This window comes from Panicum virgatum, chromosome 3K, assembly GCF_016808335.1.
Source record: "Panicum virgatum strain AP13 chromosome 3K, P.virgatum_v5, whole genome shotgun sequence".
In the NCBI taxonomy this organism is placed as follows: domain Eukaryota; kingdom Viridiplantae; phylum Streptophyta; class Magnoliopsida; order Poales; family Poaceae; genus Panicum; species Panicum virgatum.
The window spans coordinates 27,903,758-27,923,311 of record NC_053138.1 but is presented as its reverse complement, the minus strand read 5'-3'; the positions used below and the strand labels follow the sequence as shown (position 1 = coordinate 27,923,311).

At 42.9% G+C, this 19,554-nt stretch overlaps 2 protein-coding genes across 2 annotated transcripts; one reads left to right on the top strand and one right to left on the bottom strand.

Moving 5' to 3' along the window:
- Positions 1-5,267: 5,267 nt before the first annotated feature.
- LOC120698803 (CSC1-like protein At4g02900) lies at positions 5,268-12,716 on the top strand. The gene is made up of 12 exons (XM_039982544.1): positions 5,268-5,419; positions 6,431-6,811; positions 7,016-7,165; positions 8,142-8,277; positions 8,439-8,540; positions 8,812-8,931; positions 9,051-9,131; positions 9,275-9,615; positions 10,997-11,242; positions 11,366-11,690; positions 11,874-12,107; positions 12,254-12,716. The coding sequence occupies exons 2-12, from the start codon at positions 6,498-6,500 to the stop codon at positions 12,506-12,508; spliced, it is 2,304 nt and encodes a 767-aa protein (XP_039838478.1). The 5' UTR covers positions 5,268-5,419; positions 6,431-6,497; the 3' UTR covers positions 12,509-12,716.
- Positions 12,717-12,758: 42 nt separating this feature from the next.
- On the bottom strand, positions 12,759-14,645 carry LOC120700795 (pentatricopeptide repeat-containing protein At5g64320, mitochondrial-like). The gene is made up of 2 exons (XM_039985019.1): positions 13,293-14,645; positions 12,759-12,770 (listed from the first exon to the last, which is right to left on the bottom strand). Exons 1-2 carry the CDS (start codon positions 14,643-14,645, stop codon positions 12,759-12,761), a joined length of 1,365 nt encoding a protein of 454 aa, XP_039840953.1.
- Positions 14,646-19,554: the final 4,909 nt, after the last annotated feature.

Genomic DNA, 19,554 nt, shown 5'->3' with positions numbered 1-19,554 from the left:
ACCATCTTACCTCAACGTAGGTGCGTCGTTACAGGAATTAAGAGTTGCTTGTGAGTATGGTTTGACAAAATGTAAAGTGCTGGAAGTCAAATAACATAAACCATACACAAATAACCACCTAGTAATTCCCGTAAATTCCCTAGGACTTTACGTTCTATGTACAACCCTTAACGAATCCAACGTAATTTTTCGAAATACCCTGTTGTTCCAATTTTATACGGAAAGCGATTTTTAAGGTTCCAACACCTCTGGTATACGCTTGTAGCTCTGATGCCAGCTGTGGCAGAACCACCTGAATTATCCCGGCTCAAGTGCGCAGGGCGTCACCTTAAATGCAACACTAGCTCAAACGCACTTCAAACGGAACAATTCTTGGTCTGTCGGGTAACGTCCCGATACAACCACCGGTTCTCGGATCGAACAAGCATACCCCGCACGAAGGCGAGTCTAGAGATATTACAACCACAAGTTTACAACACAGGCATAAAATGATTACAAACCAGTTCTAAAACATTATCACAAGTACAAACTTTAAAAAGCAGTTATACAAACCATAACTTTAACTTCAGAGTTTGAAAGCAGCGGAAAGAGACAACGATGGCTACAACACGTCGCAAAAGTATACCAAGCTAGCCCAAGCAAGGTATCACTCGTCATGGTCATTGCCGGCCGAAGACGAATCCCACTCTACAGACCAGCCAGGAGGCAAAGAGCAGGGATAGGTCAAACTAGCGACCTGGTCCTCAAGACTCATACCTGAAAAAGGGTTTCAACAGCAAGGCTGAGTATTCTAATACTCAGCAAGACTTAACCGCCAACGGGTATAAGTAGCCCACTATAGCTAGACTATGCAAGGTTTGTGAGGCTCTGGTTTTCCTTTTGCTGAAAAGCAATAAAGAGTATGTCCTTACTTTCAAGTTTTAGCTTTCAAGATTCTAGTTGATTAACCATTCTATGTAAGCAACTATTAATCAATCATGGTAGAACTTCTAAGCAAACATCAAGATTGATCATAATATTGTTGCTCTTGTTACTCTGTGTGGCAAAGAGATTAAGCAGTCTCATTTCATCGTGAGAGGCGGACGATTCTGAATCGAAATTCAACCTTGCAAGGATAACCTAGCACACACGCTTGAAGCACCATCGAGTCACTTTCAAGCAACCGTTGACCTTTGTTTCCGGCTTGTGGATAGGGTCACTCTCCCCGACTACAGGGCTCCAAGGTCCACCCGTGCCCGGTCCACCCTTGTCCCTTGAAGTCGTAGTGTTGCTCAACAATAACATTTAAAAACCTATCTCTAAAGAGAGAGTGAAAGGTATATCCACTCCCCGGTCCAATCGGCTACTAGGCTTACCGCGTACCATATTTACGGCATGTGGCTAGTACTTTCAAAAACTTAACCAGCACTACCACACACCACGACCTTAGCAAGTTTATCAACACAGACGGGGTCTCACCAAAGGTCATGATATCGAACACGACCCCGTCCGTCGTCCTTATATTGATAACAGAAAGTAAACAAGCAATTCCTATAAAGCTCGCGAGTGACAGGCAATCACTCGACTTTTACCGGTCCTATAAGCTTAGCAAGTAGTCGAACTCAGGTCTAGTGTTCAGTACATAGGTTCCTAGGATCATGCATCTAGGGTTTCAATTCAAATCCTAAGAACTGTAGATGCACAAGTAAATAATAACATTAAATGATAATAATTTGAAATATAGGTTATGTCCGGGGCTTGCCTTCTCGGTAGTCGCTAACTATTTCAGCTCTATGCTCTTCCGAACTTTGGTTCGGGGCTTCAGTTAGTTCAGCTGCGTTCACTTGAGCTTCGAGATCACCTACGTCAGATTCCGGAATTAGCTCGTACGTCCCGTCCGATAAGGCAGTCGTGTCTATATGTAATGCAAGAACAACATTATAAACATACATGGGCAATCATTTATAGAGTAGTTAAATAACAAATTTAACTACACAAGGCATCATGATCAACAGCACAAAAGAAGTTGACTAACTTTATAAACAAGTGGGGGTGGTTTTCTTATAACAAACAAAACATAGCTTGCTAACAAATCAACTACTCTTAGTACAAACTGTAACACATCTGATAAAATTACCCTAAACAGAACATGAACAAAGCAATCAACCCTGTAAAAATCATGCCAAGACATGTAGCCATTTAATCACAATAAATCATTCATGCAGGCAACACCTAGAGCAAGCTTGAATTACACAGGTCAAACTAGAGCAAATTAGAATCTAAAAATTTAACAACAGACCTATACAGGGATGATCTAGCTATTGTGAATTTTTCATGATTTTATCTACAAATAATTAATTCTGAGAAAATAAACAAAACAGACAACAGTTTAGCAAGATTCAATTTTAGCTCCTGTTCTATTCATGAACTGAGGCTCAAACTTCCTGGACAAGCTAATCTACTCAAAAAGAACATGTAGAAATAAATTCATGACTTATTATGAACAGAAACTATTTACCATAATTAAAGCCTACTAAACAAGGATTAAATCAAATAAATAGCTACACCAAAGCACTGATCATGAAATTTTTATAGCAAAACAAGTGTTAGATGAGTAAACTACCATAAAAGTTTCACTGCAATACAAGCTTTTAATCATCAGATAAGAAAAAGATTAAATAACTAGTCTTTATGTACCTAGTGACACAAAACAACTTGTACAGCAAAAACTTGCAACAAACATACACTATATTTTGATTCTACTGCAAAGAGCTACTCTCAAGGATTCCAAAACATCCAAGTTTACATTTTTTTTTGAATTTCCTACGATTTTCTATGGAATTTCAAAGTTCACTGCAAAAATTACAAAGGAGTCCCTGCTGGCACTATTCATATGAGTCACTGACTATTCAAATAACCCCCTGGCACTTTTGTTCCTTCTAACACGGGGTCCTTGGCCGATGGGGAAGAACAGAGCAAAGGGCGCCGGCCATTACCGGTGGCGCAGGTCGCCGGCGGCGAGGGTATCGGGGTGGGAAAGCAAGAGGGGAACCAGGCGCACCTCTAGGTGGCTTCGGGACGGCTCGGGATGGTCTATGGCGGCGGGTCCGCGGGCTCCGGCGGCCGGTGGTGGTCGGAGATGGCAGAGGCGGCGCTCCGGTAGGGTAGAAGTGGCGTGGAGTGGCCAGGAAGCTTCACCTCGACATGAGGGAGCTAGTGGGGTGCTTGATTTGGGCAGAGGAAGGAAGGAGGAGCGGCTCCACGGCGAGCATGGCGGCGGCGGCGGATGTTCAACGGCGGCGAGGTGTTCCAGTGAAAATTGGGCGAGGGGGATGGGTCGGTGAGCTGCGCGGGCCCACGGTAGAGCTTTCTAGGGGGTCAGCGCAGGCAGATGGGGTCTGCAGAGGCGGTCCCGCGGCGGCGTCGAGCTCGCCGGGGTTGCGGGTGGACGGCGGCGCTGGTTTGGGGAGTCTGGGTAGGGAGCGTGCGAGAGAGCGAGGGGAACGCGTTGTGGAACTTCCAGGGATGCTGATGCGCGCGATAGATGAGGGTCCGGTGTGCTGCGCTGCTCGGGCCACGGCGGCGGCGAGGTGGCACCCGCGAGGAGCTTCTGGGCGGCGTGGCGAAGGGAGGGGAGGTCCAGCGCGAAGGAAGAGGGCGTCGAGGAGCTTCTATGCGACGCGTGGAAGCTAGCAGGAGGGAGGTGGCGCGGGAGGGCGGCCCAGAGCGGCGGGCGGGCGGCGCACGGCACCGGCGGCGAGAGAGAGCAGAGAGAGACAGACAGGGGAAGGGGGAAAAGGGACCCAAACGCTATTTCTAAAAATTCCAGGGACCAGTCTGTAAACTAGCAATAACTTTTAAAATAGGGCTCAAATGAAAAAGTTCCCAACATGAAAGTTGTTCAATTTTTCAAGATCTACAACTTTGATGTTGTGCAAAAATTTATTTGATCAAAGGATAAAGAGCTAATTTTGAAAACATGGAAAGGATTTTGAATTCTAGGAATTTTGTCTTTTTCAAGGTAATTTCACTTTAAATTTAGACTTTAAAGCAAAATTTGCTGCCATGCATTAAATGCATTGAATTTTGCAAAAACACCCTCCACAAAAGTTAAAATTACGCAACCTATTCAACATAACTATAGAAAGGACCTTGCATAAAATTATAATTACACATATAACCTTTTATAATTACAAAAAGATCCTTTTTCAAGCAAGTCAAGCACATGATGCATAATTTGGTTCTAATTACCCTAAATTGGCTATTTAAAACCCTGGGCCGTTACAATCTCGGACCGGCGGCGGGATCTCGGCAAGAGAGAGGGGACGGGAGGGAGACGAGAGGGAGGGAGGGAGCGCCCGCGGTGGGGCTGCTCGAGCGCGACGGCGAAGCGCGCGCAGCGAGCGGATCTCGCGCGGCGGCGGAGGGTGCGGCGGGCGGCGGCGGAGCTCGCGGCGGACAGAGCTCGCGCGCGGCGCCGGGCGGAGCGCGTGCGGCGGCAGAGCTCGCGGCGCCGGGCGGAGCGCACGGCGACGGGCAGAGCGCCGCGCGCGGCGGTGGGCGGCGGCGACGGGCGGAGCGCGCGGCGGGCGACGGCGAAGGGCGCGGCGGATAGAGCTCGGGAGGCGCGCGGCGAGGGACGAACGTGAGGGATGTGAGTTAATTTGGAGAAGCTGTTGGATCTCCTACCCTTTTGAAAAGCTTTATTTTTTTAACTAGTCTTTTAGTTCTCCATTTAGTTAGAAATTTTAACTAATCTGTTGGAGATGGTCTTATGAATTTCTCTGTGGCGTCTGTGCCTGTCCAGGCGCTGCAGTATTGTACTGTTGGCCCAATTGCTTGTTGGGCTCCAAGAGGTAGGCCAGAGCCACGGTCTCCGCGGCCCAGCTCTCCAGCCACACACATGCCGGCCTCACGCAGCCTTCCCGACGTGCCGGGCACGCGCCACTAGGTACCCGCAAAGCGCTCGAGGGCGCGCGCGCGCACGTCTGCTGGCACAGGACGGTGGGCCCCACGTCGTTATTTCCGTTGCGCGTGCGCCCCGCCTCGCCGCGCACCAACAAACAATTGGCGGAGCCAGCCGAGCCGAAGCGCGATCGGCGATCCGGCCAGCGGCGGCGCGGGAGGAAGGAAGGAAGACGACGTCGTCGTGCCGGCGCCTCCCTCCTCTCCCCATCGACAAGACAACAACCCAAACAACACAAATCGGCGACACGGCAACTACGCCGCGAGGAGCATCCCCCCCCCCCCCCCCCGATCCGTTCGATTCGGCCACCCGTCGCCGTCCTCATCCTCTCTCCGATCGCGTCCCTCCCCCGCGCACGGCGGCGAGGCCGAGGCGGGCCAGCGAGCGCGATCGGCGCCCGTTCCCGGCCCTGGGGGTCGCGCGCCCAGGGTCGAGGTGGTGATGCGTTCTGCCTCTCGGTCTTGCCGCCTCCAGGTAACGCGCGCTACCTCCCCTCTGCGTCGATTGGAATTTGGGAATGTGGGTGCCTCGATCCTCTGCCGCTGGACGTGCGGTTTCGGAGCAGGGCTAGGGGCAAGCGTTCGCCATTTCATGATGTGAAATTGTGAATGTGTGCACGTAGTGGTTCCTGGGATGTCTTTCATCCTCATCCGTTTGTGTTTTGCATTGCTGTTTTTTGGCCGGGCTATCTCCAACAGCGGACGCATACGGGAACGCAAAGGCAAAAATGCCTCTCGAAACGTACTGTAGCAGTATGCATCAGCCTCCAACAGAGGATGCATATGAGGGATCCATTTTGCGTTGGAGGAGAGAGATGACGCAAAAATGAGTACCCTCTCTCCTCGACGCATCGGCCTCCAGAGCAACGACCGCGCCGCGGTAAATGCGTCCGAGCTCGGGAAAATACACTTGCCCCTGGTAAAAGCCCGCCAACCAACCGTCTCCTTCGTTTGCCTCTCCGTTTGCGTCTTCTGTTGGAGTGCATAATATTTGCATGCCGCAATCCACGGACACAGAGAAGGCATTCGTACAAATGGATACTCAAATATGCATTCCATTGTTGGAGATAGCCCACCGTTGGAGATGGTTCCTCTCTGCTACCACCAGAATCGCATGCCCTAGCACCCCAGTTATTTGCTTGGTAATAATAATGCACTATCCAGGAAAGTCTTACAAAACTAAGTTCTCCATAACAAAGTTGTACAAATTAAAACTACTAGCTTTGTTTTTTGGACGACAAAGGAAAGAAGATCCTAGTGTAGCACACGTTTCAAGTGTTTCATAAAGAGTAACAGCTGTGATCACCTCGTTGGGAAACGTAGGAGCATGCGTATGTGTACTGGGATTACATTTGTCCAAAAGTTTGAGTTTAAAACCTTTGGGTTCGTGGACCTGATTCCATACGAGTTGACCAACAAGTGGGCATGCTTATTTTGTTAATTCGAATTAACAACTCCTCTTGACCAATCAATTGTTTATATGCAGATTTTTGCTCCGACATCTGGCTAATACTGTATGATGGTTGTTCTGGAGTGAATACAATTGGAGCAATATGGGTTCTCTCACTGACATTGGTGTTTCTGCGGGCATAAACATACTATCTGCATTGGGTTTCCTTCTAGCGTTTGCAGTTCTGAGGATACAGCCTATTAACGATCGAGTGTACTTTCCAAAATGGTACCTCAAAGGGACAAGAAGCAGCCCAAGGCACTTAGGAACTGTTATCTCAAAGTTTGTCAATGCGGATATGTCAACATATATTCGGTTTCTGAACTGGATGCCCGCAGCACTGAGAATGCCAGAACCTGAACTCATTGAGCATGCGGGGCTTGACTCTGCGGTATATGTCCGCATCTATCTTCTCGGGTGAGTGTGACATTCATCTTTCCAGCACCATTATTGCTTTTACTTCCATGTCTTCAAAATTCAAAAATAATTACCTGGGCTGCAAGTTTGATGTTAGAACATGGTCACTTGATTCATTTTAGCATATGCACTGGTAAATCAACATATTTACAGAATAAGTACATTATGTTCCTAATGATGGTGTATCACGCACTTCATTTGCAGTTTAAAAATATTTGTGCCAATTGCGCTCCTAGCATTTGCTGTTCTAGTTCCCGTCAATTGGACTAGTGGAACATTGGAAAATGAAAAGGGACTAAGTTATGACCAAATTGACAAGCTTTCGATATCGAATCTTGGAAAAGGTTCAAAAAGGTACAACTAATAATTCTACTTCTACTTGCTCAAGCTATTGTTGCTTAGTGCATCTTGTAGCATCAGAATGGATCATGCCCCCTGCATATTTTTATAGTTATGTGTTACTTAATATTTAATACAGTGCACTGATGCTAGTCTTAACTTCACATTTCAGATATTTCAAATCCATTTTGTCATTATTGTTTTAGATTAGCGTACAACTGATTAGAAGCTCTGGAAGGCTGGTATTCTTGCTACGTCTTTTTATAAGTTGTCAGTCACATAATTAGAGTTTTTCTAACATATTCCAAGTTATTCTCATTTATAGTATTGAGCCTTTACTTGTTAATTGACCTGTTTGAGAGTGAATGCACAATATGGATGCACACTTTTGATACATAACATAAATTGATCACAGAATTATTAAGACAACAATCACTGATACCTAAACCAAAACTCCTACAAATTAAGATAGTGTGCATGATCTTTGATCAAGTTATGTAAATGGAACAAATTCTAAATAGTTCTTTTTTTAGACTGGCACAAGATCTTGATGCACATAGAAGAATCCGAAAGTATTACCAGAAATGGTCTTTTAAATTTCTTATGGTCACTCCTGTGGTTTGCTCTGAGTACATCTCCGGGAAGCCAACAGAGTAATGACAAGTTACAAGTAATCACATTTCTAATCCACAAACATGACTATAAATAGAGTGCTCAAAACTTGCAGCAATGAGAGTTTTGAGAATTCAATGCCTTACAGACCCTACTGAATCAGAAGTTTTTCCAAGCAAAACTATTCGCTGGCAGCACAGGTTATGAACGAAAGAAACACAATTATTTCTGGTATCTACATTTCTCCAAGCATCTGCCCTTTTTTACTGACATATTCTCTAGTTTGTATTTTGCTATCTTCTGCTGCTTCACATTAGGTGATAAATTATCTACTTGGGGGAAGAGATATATCTACTGAGTTACTGAATTCTTTTTATAGGTTTTGGGCACACATAGCAATGTGCTATGTGTTTACATTTTGGGTGTTCTTCGTGTTGTTTCACGAATATAAGGTTGTCACAACTATGAGATTGCGCTTTCTTGCTAATCAAAATCGTCGACCTGATCAATACACGGTAAACTCTCTTTCCATACAATTTCAACAAATGAGCTAATAGTTTTTCATGAGATTAATTGATTTCACATTTTATTCAAAGGATATAATTTATTTTAGGATACTTATTTAGGTGAAAAAAATGTTCTGTTATTACCTAATTGTTTATCTACTTTTGTTTAGGTTCTTGTCCGAAATGTACCTCCAGACCCTGATGAAACAGTTAGTGAACATGTTGAGCACTTCTTTGCTGTGAATCACTGTGATCATTACCTCAGTCACCAGGTTCTAATTTTTCTTAGCTTCTACCCACCTTAGTGTCATGGTGAATAACCTGTACGACTGGGATTAAGGGTATTAAAAAAAAGATCTTTATATTTCATTGTGCTCTTTATTCTTGACTGCACTCCTCTTCTGAAGCAGTAAGAGTTGAGTTTTCGCTCTTCCTCTTTTTGAAAGAGGATCACATGTCTATAACACTATTTAAAGAAAATTTGGATTCAGTTCTACCTTCTCAAGTTTTCTTATGGAGTAAATTTCTAAATTTGGTCAACAGATTGTATATAATGCAAACCATCTTTCTGGCTTGGTTGAGAAGAAGAAGGGCTTGCAAAACTGGTTAATCTACTACGAAAACAAGCATGCTAAAAACCCTGCAAAAAAGCCAACCATGAAGGTACAGCTTCTCCATTGCGGACATATGCTCATCCACAGAAGACTTTTATCATCCATAATTCTATCTATATGGATTTGTAAAAGAATGCAAATGGTATGACTCCATTACATTTCTTATAGACAGGACTGTGGGGTCTTTGGGGGCAAAGAGTGGATGCTATAGAATACTACAAAAAGGAAATTGAGGAGTTATGTAAACAGGTATACTTTCATTAGATGGAACAGACACCTTTTAATCATATCTGTAGTATCGTCAGTCTGTCAAGAATCCTTCTTGCTTTGATTCTACGCAAATTACCTGATAACATTCATAATATGGAAAAATGTTTTCACCTGCGTTGCAGGAAGATGAGGAGAGACAAAAGGTGATCACTGATCCAAATTCTATTATGCCGGCGGCATTTGTGTCTTTCAAAACACGGTGGGGTGCTGCTGTTTGTGCTCAAACACAGCAAACAAGTAATCCAACCGTGTGGTTAACTGAGTGGGCTCCAGAACCTCGTGATGTTTACTGGGCTAATCTTGCAATCCCTTATGTCGAGCTCTCAGTTAGAAGGCTTATTATAGCTGTTTCCTTTTTCTTTCTGACCTTTTTCTTCATGGTACCAATTGCAATTGTCCAATCCTTGGCCAACCTAGATGATATCGAGAAGGTGCTTCCTTTCTTGAAACCTATAATAGAAAGGTGAGTGTTACTATTTGTTAGTTTAAATTTCATAAAAAAGCAGTTGCGGCATGGTATTTTATGAATAGCATTAAATCTTGCCATCTTACAACTTGAAAAAATTTCACACTGGCCAGTGACTCATTATCAGAGTTTGTGTCCACACAATTGTGTGTACATCTTACAATAAGATGGTCAACACTTTAAATTCAGTAGTAGGCATAATTTTTAAAGACTTTTAGTGGAGCCTATTATGTAGAGTTCTTGTAATTCATAATTCTAGAAATGTCTGTTTCAGTAGCTTTTGATGCTGCATACTCACTCCGTCCAAAAATACAAGTCATTCTAGAAATTCTAGGTCAAATTAACAAAGAGGTAAAATGACCATGTGTATCCCTATTTATTATACATATTTGGCAGCAGTTGGTTCTTATATGCACATACACTTTCTAAATAGGGTAAGGTGACTTGTTTTGTGGGACAAATTTTGAATCCTGGAATGACTTGTTTTTTGGATGGAAGGGGTAGACAACTTGGAATTAACTTCTGTATCCTAGTTTTGTCTAACAAATACTACTAATATCCTCAAGTTGTTGAGTAGCTTGTCCTTTTTATGAAAAATGCATCAAAAACCTGTTTGGTGACTACTACTTTATTTTCATAGGGAACGTGAACCTTTGCTAGTATAATAACTTAAGATCCGTTGAACATGTTGCAGCATGAATATAACTGTGAGTCTATGACACCCAACCCAATTTGGATGTGGCCTAGTAGTGGCTTATGAGCACTATGTGCACATATTTAATATCACCATGCTAATTGCGCAAGAGTGGAACCAACTTATAAGCCTTTGTCCTCTAACCATAGCACCTTCAGATTAACCATTTTACATGAAGCAAAAATGAAAGTGTAAGCAAGGTGTTATATGTCTACAGGAGGCTGGGCAGTGCAGCTTTGGAGGACGAGGTGTTACACTACATTTAGTTACAACTAGGATCTCTGGAATTGTTGAAAACCATTATGTTCATGTGTTGAAGTATAAGTGAATTGTCCACCTCTTCCTATCAGCTTAAGCTTTTGGGTTGAATTGGTTGGTGTATGCAGCTCAATATCATGTGAAACTGTACTGATTAGGTCCTTTTTTCATCTTCATACTAAAGAGCTACCATGTCAATTTACAAAATGAACGATAATTGTGATGCAGTGCATAAAACATCGATTGTCAATTTATAGAAGTGCATTAATGATTGCATGTTTTAGCTACCAAGATTTTCCTTGTTGGAGTGGACAAAGAAAATCAAACCTTTTTAGATTACAAATTGCTTGAGAGATCAAACCTTTACAGAAAACATTGATTGCCCACCTCTTTAGGATCTAAACTCTGTTGTGCAATGTCATGCAGAAATTCCCTTAGGCCGGTTATTCAAGGTTTCTTGCCAGGGATAGTATTGAAAATATTCCTTATACTTCTCCCAACAATTCTGATGGCCATGAGCAAGATCGAAGGTCACACATCACTCTCTGGATTGGACAGGAAAACAGCAACAAAATACTACGTATTCCTTTTCGTGAATGTGTTCTTGGGGAGTGTAATAACCGGAACAGCATTCCAACAGCTCGACAACTTCATCCATCAGTCTGCTAACAAGTATGCTTGAATCTAGAAGTCACTTCTTGCGCATTATGATATTTGGTACAGTTTGTTTGCTTGCTATTTATCTAACATATACTATTATCTTATACTGTCATTTTTCATTTCTGTCGACTCAAGAATTCCAGAGGTTGTTGGAGAGTCTATTCCCATGAAGGCAACATTTTTCATGACATACATAATGGTTGATGGCTGGGCTGGTGTAGCTGCTGAAGTTCTTCGGTTGAAGCCATTAGTCATATTCCATATAAAGAATGCTTTCTTGGTTAGAACTGAGCACGACCGCGAACAAGCCATGGATCCCGGAAGCCTGGATTTTTACAACACAGAACCACGGTTACAGTTGTACTTTCTGCTTGGGCTTGTATATGCAGTTGTCACACCAATGCTTCTTCCCTTCATCATAGTGTTCTTCAGCCTCGCATATCTTGTTTTCAGACATCAGGTACTACTCTCTTCTAGTTTGAATCACAGTGCGTTTTGTTTGCACCGTTTTCACATTGCCACCAAAACAATAACTTCTGCCAGCAACTATTCTTGCCAATATTTCATTTGGTACTTCAAATATCATGCCTTGTCATCGTTCTTCTCTTACCTGGGTCCCTAATATCTTTTCCTTTGTTGCAAGATAATTAATGTCTATAATCAGCAATATGAAAGTGGTGCACAATTCTGGCCAGATGTGCACATGCGACTAATCATAGCATTGATGGTATCACAAATTCTCCTACTGGGACTGCTGAGCACGCAGGAAGCAGAGAAGTCCACTATTGCTCTTCTCCCACTTCCTGTCCTCTCCCTATGGTTCCACTATGTTTGCAAGGGCCGGTTTGAACCAGCATTTGTGAAGTTCCCCTTGCAGGTAAGACTGAAAATATTTTCACAACTACGTCTGCGTAGTCATTGTAGTGTCATAACAAGTCAAAGTTAAAGCTAGAACAGTACGGAAAGCATAGAAGAATGAAACCTATTTTATCATAATATGTTATCTAACTTTGTGTTTTTCAGGATGCCATGGTAAAGGACACACTGGAACGGGCAAATGACCCGACTTTAAATTTGAGAGACTACCTGAAAGGTGCTTATGTGCACCCAGTATTCCAGAAAAATGACATATATGAGCTTGTCACCATAGATGAGGAAGAGAAGAACCCCCTCGTTGTGACAAAGCGGCAGTCTCGCATGACCACACCAGGAGGAAGCAAATTCAATTCAAGTTCTGGTACTAATGAAGGGGAGTTCAGTCGGATACCTCCTCCCTAGAGCCTGATTCTCTCACGAACAAATGTAAATTTTTTCCAAGTTCGGTAATCATGTAAATGTTTGGCCAAGACAGAAATGCAAAAGGAGGAAGTAGGATAATGAAACAGGCTGTACTATACATGAATACATGATTGGCAATTGGTTTAAGAACTGTAGCAAGATGCAGGTTTGAGCAATTAAGAATTTTTTTTGCCAAATCAACCACTCAAAACTCGTCATAAAGTTGATCTAAGACTTCCCCTGAGTTTGCTTAATTCTGATCCTGGAATTAGCAAACTCCAATTGAATTAGCAAACAAATGCAAAGATACATTTTTTTGTTCTTTGTAAATTAAATATATCCGCCAAAAAGAAATGGAACAAAAAAGAGAAATAGAAGCTGAGGATAGGGGTAGTAAATCTGTAAAAGGCTATCCTACAGGTAGTGTGGAAACTAAAGGACAGCAGCTCCAGAAGTGAAACTTTTTTTCATGTTAATTTTTGAACAAAAGTCATGTCAGTCTCAGCATTCTTTCCAATGTGTGACTCACTTTGTACATTTCAATACCTCGACAGTACCCTTTTTTACAAAAAGCAATTATTAATTCCTGGTACATATATACATCTACTATGAAACCTTGTCCAAGAATCCATCCAATTAGTGTATGCAATTCATGAAGCTTACAGCCAGCAATGAGACCTCGCACAATACTCGATACTGCAGATCTAGAGAGACCATCTTCCAGTGATTGATTTAAATAGCTAAGTGCAACCAAGAATTCCCCCTTTCTACAGAAACAATCAACCACAAGGCTGTCAGTGATGTCATTTGGAGTAATGCCTTTATCAATCATCTCATGAAGCACAAGGCAGGCCTCATAAGTTTTCCCTAAGAAACTGAGATGACGGATCAAAGTATTGTATGCCACAACATCAGCGACAAACTCCTCACTTCCAAGCAAGCAAAGAGCTTCACGAAGCTTCCCAAGTTTACAGAGACTGTGGACCACAATGCTGAAAGTCCAGCTATTGGGAGCCATGCCTTTTTTAACCATGTCACCAAAGAGCTTGATAACAGACAACCATTCCCGCTCATCGCAAAGCCTCCTCATCACAGTGTTATAGTTGACAACATTGACATGCCATCCAATTTCTGCACTGCACTCCAAGAGGCACTTTGCAGCCAAAGCAGTTGACCTGCGGCAAACCCCATCTAGGAGGATATTCAGAGTAATCTCATTGGGGCGCAACCCCTCTGACAGCATCTTATCTACCAAGGTGAAGCTCTTATCTACTCTGCCAGCTTTGCATAGCCCATCCATGTATGTACTGTATGTGATTGTATCCGGCGTCCACCCTTTCACTCTGCTCTCCTCAAGAAGCACATCTACTTCCTTGAAAGCGCCAGCCTTGCATAAAGCTTCAACCAAGACATTATAAGTGGCTGTGCTTGGTGCAAATCCAGCTGCTATCATCGTTTCCAAGAGCTCCTTGGCTTCATGTATCATTCCACTCACGCAGTAGGCGTGCACAATGGGAGTGTACGTGTAAGCATTGGGTTGGCAACCTTCCTCAAGCATCAAGTCAAGTACGCCCAGCGCTTCAACCAGCCGGCCGGCACTGGACAGCCCAGAGATCAGCGTCGAGTAGGTGACCACGTCCGGGGCCACGCCATTCGCCGCCATCCACCGCACGACTTCGTAGGCTGCATCGAACCACCGGAGACGGCATGCGTACACCCCGACGAGCACCGTGCACGCGGCAGCGTCGGGTGCGACACCGTCCGCGGCCATGGCGTTGAGCACGGCGAGCGCGGCGCCAGGCTGGGACGCCGAAGAGAGCGCCGCGGCGGCCGTGGTGAAGCAGGCGGTGTCGGGGCGGCGCCCAAGGAGGCTCCGCATTTCGTCGAGCAGGTGGAGGGCGCGGTCGGCGCCTGCGCCTGGGCCGTCTCGTCCGCCGGAAGCGGCGTAAGCGGACATGAGGCGGTTGTAGTCGTACGGGTGTGGCGACCGCGGCCGTGTCGGAAGAGGCGGGGGTGGGGGCTGCTCGGAGAGCACCTTCGCGAGGGCGACGAAGCGGAGGAGGAGGTGATCTCGGGGGGAGATTGACAGACGGCGTAGGTGGAGGAGGCGAGCAATGGGACGGGACGGGGAGGGCATAAGGAAGTGGGAGTGACTGCGGCGGCGACATCTGAGAGCGGCGGCGGCGCCGCCGCCGGTTGCAGCCTTGCTGCCCCGGACCCCGGAGCGAGGGGCGCGACGTTCACCGTAACGGGCGGGTGGATGGTGGGGACTCGGGTGTGAGAAATGGGCCGCAAGCCCAAATGATTTCGTATGTGGTTGCGGATCTTGCTACGTAAGTTAGCTCTCTGCAAACCTATTACAAGAGTCTATGTAGCACTTAAAGTTGTGGGTTCGACTCTTTATAGAAGCAAATATTTTGAAATTTAACGATATTGTGCATTCAGTGGTAGACGACATTCCCGTCGACAGCAAGGCGTCTATGATGACTTCGTCAATCTCGAGAATTTGCCGGCTCAGTCTTCGAAGATGCTCATAGGAGTAAGGTTTGCGTACATGTGTTCATAGGAGTGTGAGTGCGCATGTGTTGTGAGTATCTTAATTGTACTATATAATTTCAAAAAAAACGTAAGTTAGGTCTCTGTACTCCTCTTCTCAAAAATAAAAGTTAACTCTTTGTATTGAATTTTACATAAACCTCCTCATTTCCATTTCTTCCCTTTTTAGTTATACATACCCTAGATATTAATATATGGCATGTGCACTGTTCATGCGGGTCCCACATACTATTCACGTGGGCCCATGTGGGGCCCACTTACTATTCAGGCGGGACCCATGTGGGACCCACGTACTATTCAGGCGGGACCCACGTGGGGCCCACAATTCTATTAAGTTAGTCTCTTTATCTTAAAAAATATTTTCCTTCCATTATTTGACAATACAAAATATATTTAACTACTTCCTACATACAAAAATAATAACTAAACTTTGTATACTACATTTACACGTGGTAGTTGTACTACTTCTTGGGTTTTGATTTCCCTCCGTAAACCCACAAAATATAATTAAACTGTTCATTCATTTCTAATCTTACTTTTTTACTTACTAAAGTAATTAAACTATACCTACTGACACAAAAATATATCCTAAGGAAAAATTACATGTACCTCTATACTACAATGCTTGAGATTGGCGCGCTCTCAGACACAAGACTACTATGACGCTTTACTGTAATTTTTAGATCTAACTCAATATATCGATATGATGTTGGTTCGAACATAGTAACGGATAATATCTTTCTATTAATATTTTAGGTCCACGTTTTTGGTATAGGCGTGCGTAGCGCGCCAACCTGACTAGTTAATATACTATACTAATGTGCCAGGAATCGGCGCGCTCCCATTTTCTGGCCCCACACGGGGGCCGGATACTGTTCATTGGGTCCACGAGTACTGTTCATTGGCCCCATGTGTACTGTTTAAGTGGGGCCCACATACTATTCAAGTGGGCCCGCGTGGGGCCCACGTATAAAATATATTTACTTATTTTTTATATAAAAAATAATATGATTTTGTATACTGCGTTCACATGTAGTAGCCCTGCTGTTTGTATACTACTTAGTGGGCGCCCACACCATTTGGGACCCATGCACATTTAGTGTGCCCTACTTAATGGACTCACGGTACTATTAGGTGCCTCTATCATTTGAAAAAAACATCGATGGTAATTTCGTATAGAAAATATAAAATAAATTTAATTTTTCCTATATATGAAAATAATAACTTTGTACACCACGTTCATCTACGATAACTCTAATACTTTTTATAGTTTGTTTCCCGTACATAAAATCAAAAAATAGGATAAATTATTCTTTCATCACTAATTTCATACCTTACTCTGTCAGCTATTTTTACTCACACCTAAAACTCAACGGATTTCTAAGAAAAAAAGTTATACTATGCTTAGATGACCATTATGCTACCATAAAATATATAAATTTAATATTGGATTGAGTACAACAAAATATAAATTTATGTTTCATCGTTTTTTTTCAAGTTAATATTTTTCGAATAGACGCGCATCGCGCGTCAACCTGCCTAGTACTATACTAAGCTCCAAGAATCGGAGAGTTTCCGTGAATCGTGGCCCCACGTGGGACCCACGCACTGTTTATGCGGGTCCCACATACTGTTCAGGCGGGACCCACGTGGGGCCCACGCGCTATTCAGGCGGGACCCACGTGGGGCCCACGCGCTATTCAGGCGGGACCCCACGTGGGGCCCACGCGCTATTCAAGTGGGACCCACGTGCTATTCAGGCGGGACCCACGTGGGACCCACGGTTCTATTAAGTCCTTTTTACCTTAAAAAAATATTTTTCTTCCATTATTTGACAATACAAAATATATTTAACTACTTTCTGCATATAAAAATAATAACTAAACTTTGTATACTACATTCACACGTGGTAGTTCTACTACTTTTTGGCTTTGGGTTTCCCTCCGTAAACTCACAAAATATACTTGAACTGTTCATTCATTTCTAATCTTTTTTTTCCTACTAAAGTAATCAAATTATACCTACTGACACAAAAAATGAATTCCTAAGGAAAAATTGTCTGTACCTTTATATTAAAATGCTTGAGATTGGCGCTCTCAGACTCTAAACTACTATGCTGTTTTACTATAATTTTTAGATTTAACTCAATACATCGATACGATGTTGTTTCGAACATAGTAGCGAATAATATCTTTCTATTAATATTTTAGGTCAATGTTTTTAGTATAGGCGCGCGTAGCGCGCCAACCTGACTAGTTCATCCAAACCACCCAAGGTCTCCTTTCACATCATTTTTTACCCATGTGGAGTTATCTCTTATTCAAGAGATATTCTCATGCCCACATCCCTAAATCCATGAGGTTGATATTTGGACATTTCTAGGTATATGAGATAGTATACTCCCTCCTTCCCCATTTATAAGGCATGATGGAACATGACACGGTCTTCTAAACAACACTTTGACCATTTATTTATTATATATTATATCACTTTTGATTATAAACTTATAATTATTGTAAACTATATTTGATTATGAATCCAATCATATGAAATTTGCATTATAAAAATAAAAATTTAATAGTCAAATTATTGGTCAAAGATGAAAAGGTTTGAATCTTGATATACGTGTATGCCTTATAAACGGGGAAAGGAGGGAGTAGTATCTAGCTCTAACCATTGGAAAACAATCTCTTACACTATCTCTTAAATGCATAAGCTAGCAGTTGACTCTTATCTTTGGAGAAAGCTAAGAGCAAGGATAATAATTGTGCACGCACATCGGCGTCTCACGCTCCAGCTCACCAGAGCCGACGAGCTAGTAGTGGTGAACCCCATGATCATTTAATAGGCTGCATGGGCAGCCAATGGGAGATGAGGAACCAGTGGTGGCGGCCCCACAAGCACGCAGACGCCTGCGTTACGTCGGCTGCTCGTGAGACGTCAACTGAGAGAATATTTTTTTCCTCTCTCTCCGTCTCAGCTTTTGGGCTGGTGAGGCAGGCAAAAAGATCACCATAATACTTGCTCTAAGGACATGTTTATTTGAGCTGCAACTTTAGAGTTTCATGAAAATATAATGTTGTGGGCCTTTTGTTCTAGAAAGGCAATAATAGTTTTTAGATCGTGCTTTTAACTTTCTGGGTTAAAAAAGCTAAAAGAATTCAAAAAATTGAGCTTTTCAGCTTTCCAGAAGCTACGAGAGTCGTTCGCTATTTAATTGAGCTTCTGCCTTCTTGACATATTTGTATTCATCGTGGCCCCTAAAGTTATCGAGTTACTGGCTAGAAGATATTTGCCGGAACCGTACACTGTTGTAGATGTTTTATCCTGATTTTTGCTAATGTTTTGGATACATGTCGCGGTGCATATAGTTGTGGTAGTTTCTTATTTGCTGAATTCTTTTTTAGCGGTTGTACTAGCGGGGATATATTTTGTTTTGAAACTCCGGTGCATAGTTTGTCTAGTTTTCAAGAATGTTGTGCCATTGCTTATCTGAAAACACACAAGTCTTAAAATTAATTAAAGAACTAAAAGACCCTATCAATAGGTAAATGCCAAAATGACTATACTCGGGATATAGAACTACGGAGTAGGATGAAGTCTACTTTCCACGAAGTATCGTGGGAGTCTCACTACTAAAATCTAAATTATAGCCTAGCGTTTTAATACTGTCGGTCATTAATATATACAGTCGGAAAAGTAAATAGTCAATGGTATACCGTCGGCCATTTCCCCTCGGCCATTGGTCGGGCATTCAACCCATAGCCGACAGGATGTCAGCCACTAAGTTCCCAACGGGAGAAGGCCGACAGTACACTGTTGGCCGTTTCATAATCAGGCTAACAGGGACATGGACGGTTATTCTCTTTCCGATGGTTTGAATACTCTCAGCCATTTATTTTCATTTTAATAAAAATAATTCTATTACTTCTATTTTCATTACTGATTTTATTTGTTTTCTTTGAGTTTTTTTTATTATTTCAGTAGCATTTCAATTGCAGTGTTGCTGCATATATTATGGAGATAGGGAAATATAATACTGCAGTAATATAATATGACACTTCCGGAATAAACTTCTCTGTTGCAATTGATAAAGGTAGAACCTTCATACATTTCATTTCAAGTGAAAGAATCATATACAATTGGGTAAGTACATTTCTCAGATAGTAGTATACATAATAATCTACAAAAACAAATATAGAACTATATTTTTGGCTGCTCCTTCCGTGAATTGTATAATCTTCCGTACTTTATCATGTGCCCATTTGTGATAGACTAATCTGCATTGGGAAGGAAAGCAACAGTATTAGATTAGATCTCAAACTGATCCGGATTCAGAAAACAAATTGGAAGAAGGGAATGTCGGATGATAAAAGGTAGAAAAAACATTGAATTATCCAATTAGGTAACCTTTTCTTCCTGCAACGTAGAAGATTAACAAAAAAAATCTAATTGCAACCCAAAGGAATATATTCTGAATGCGCAGCGAG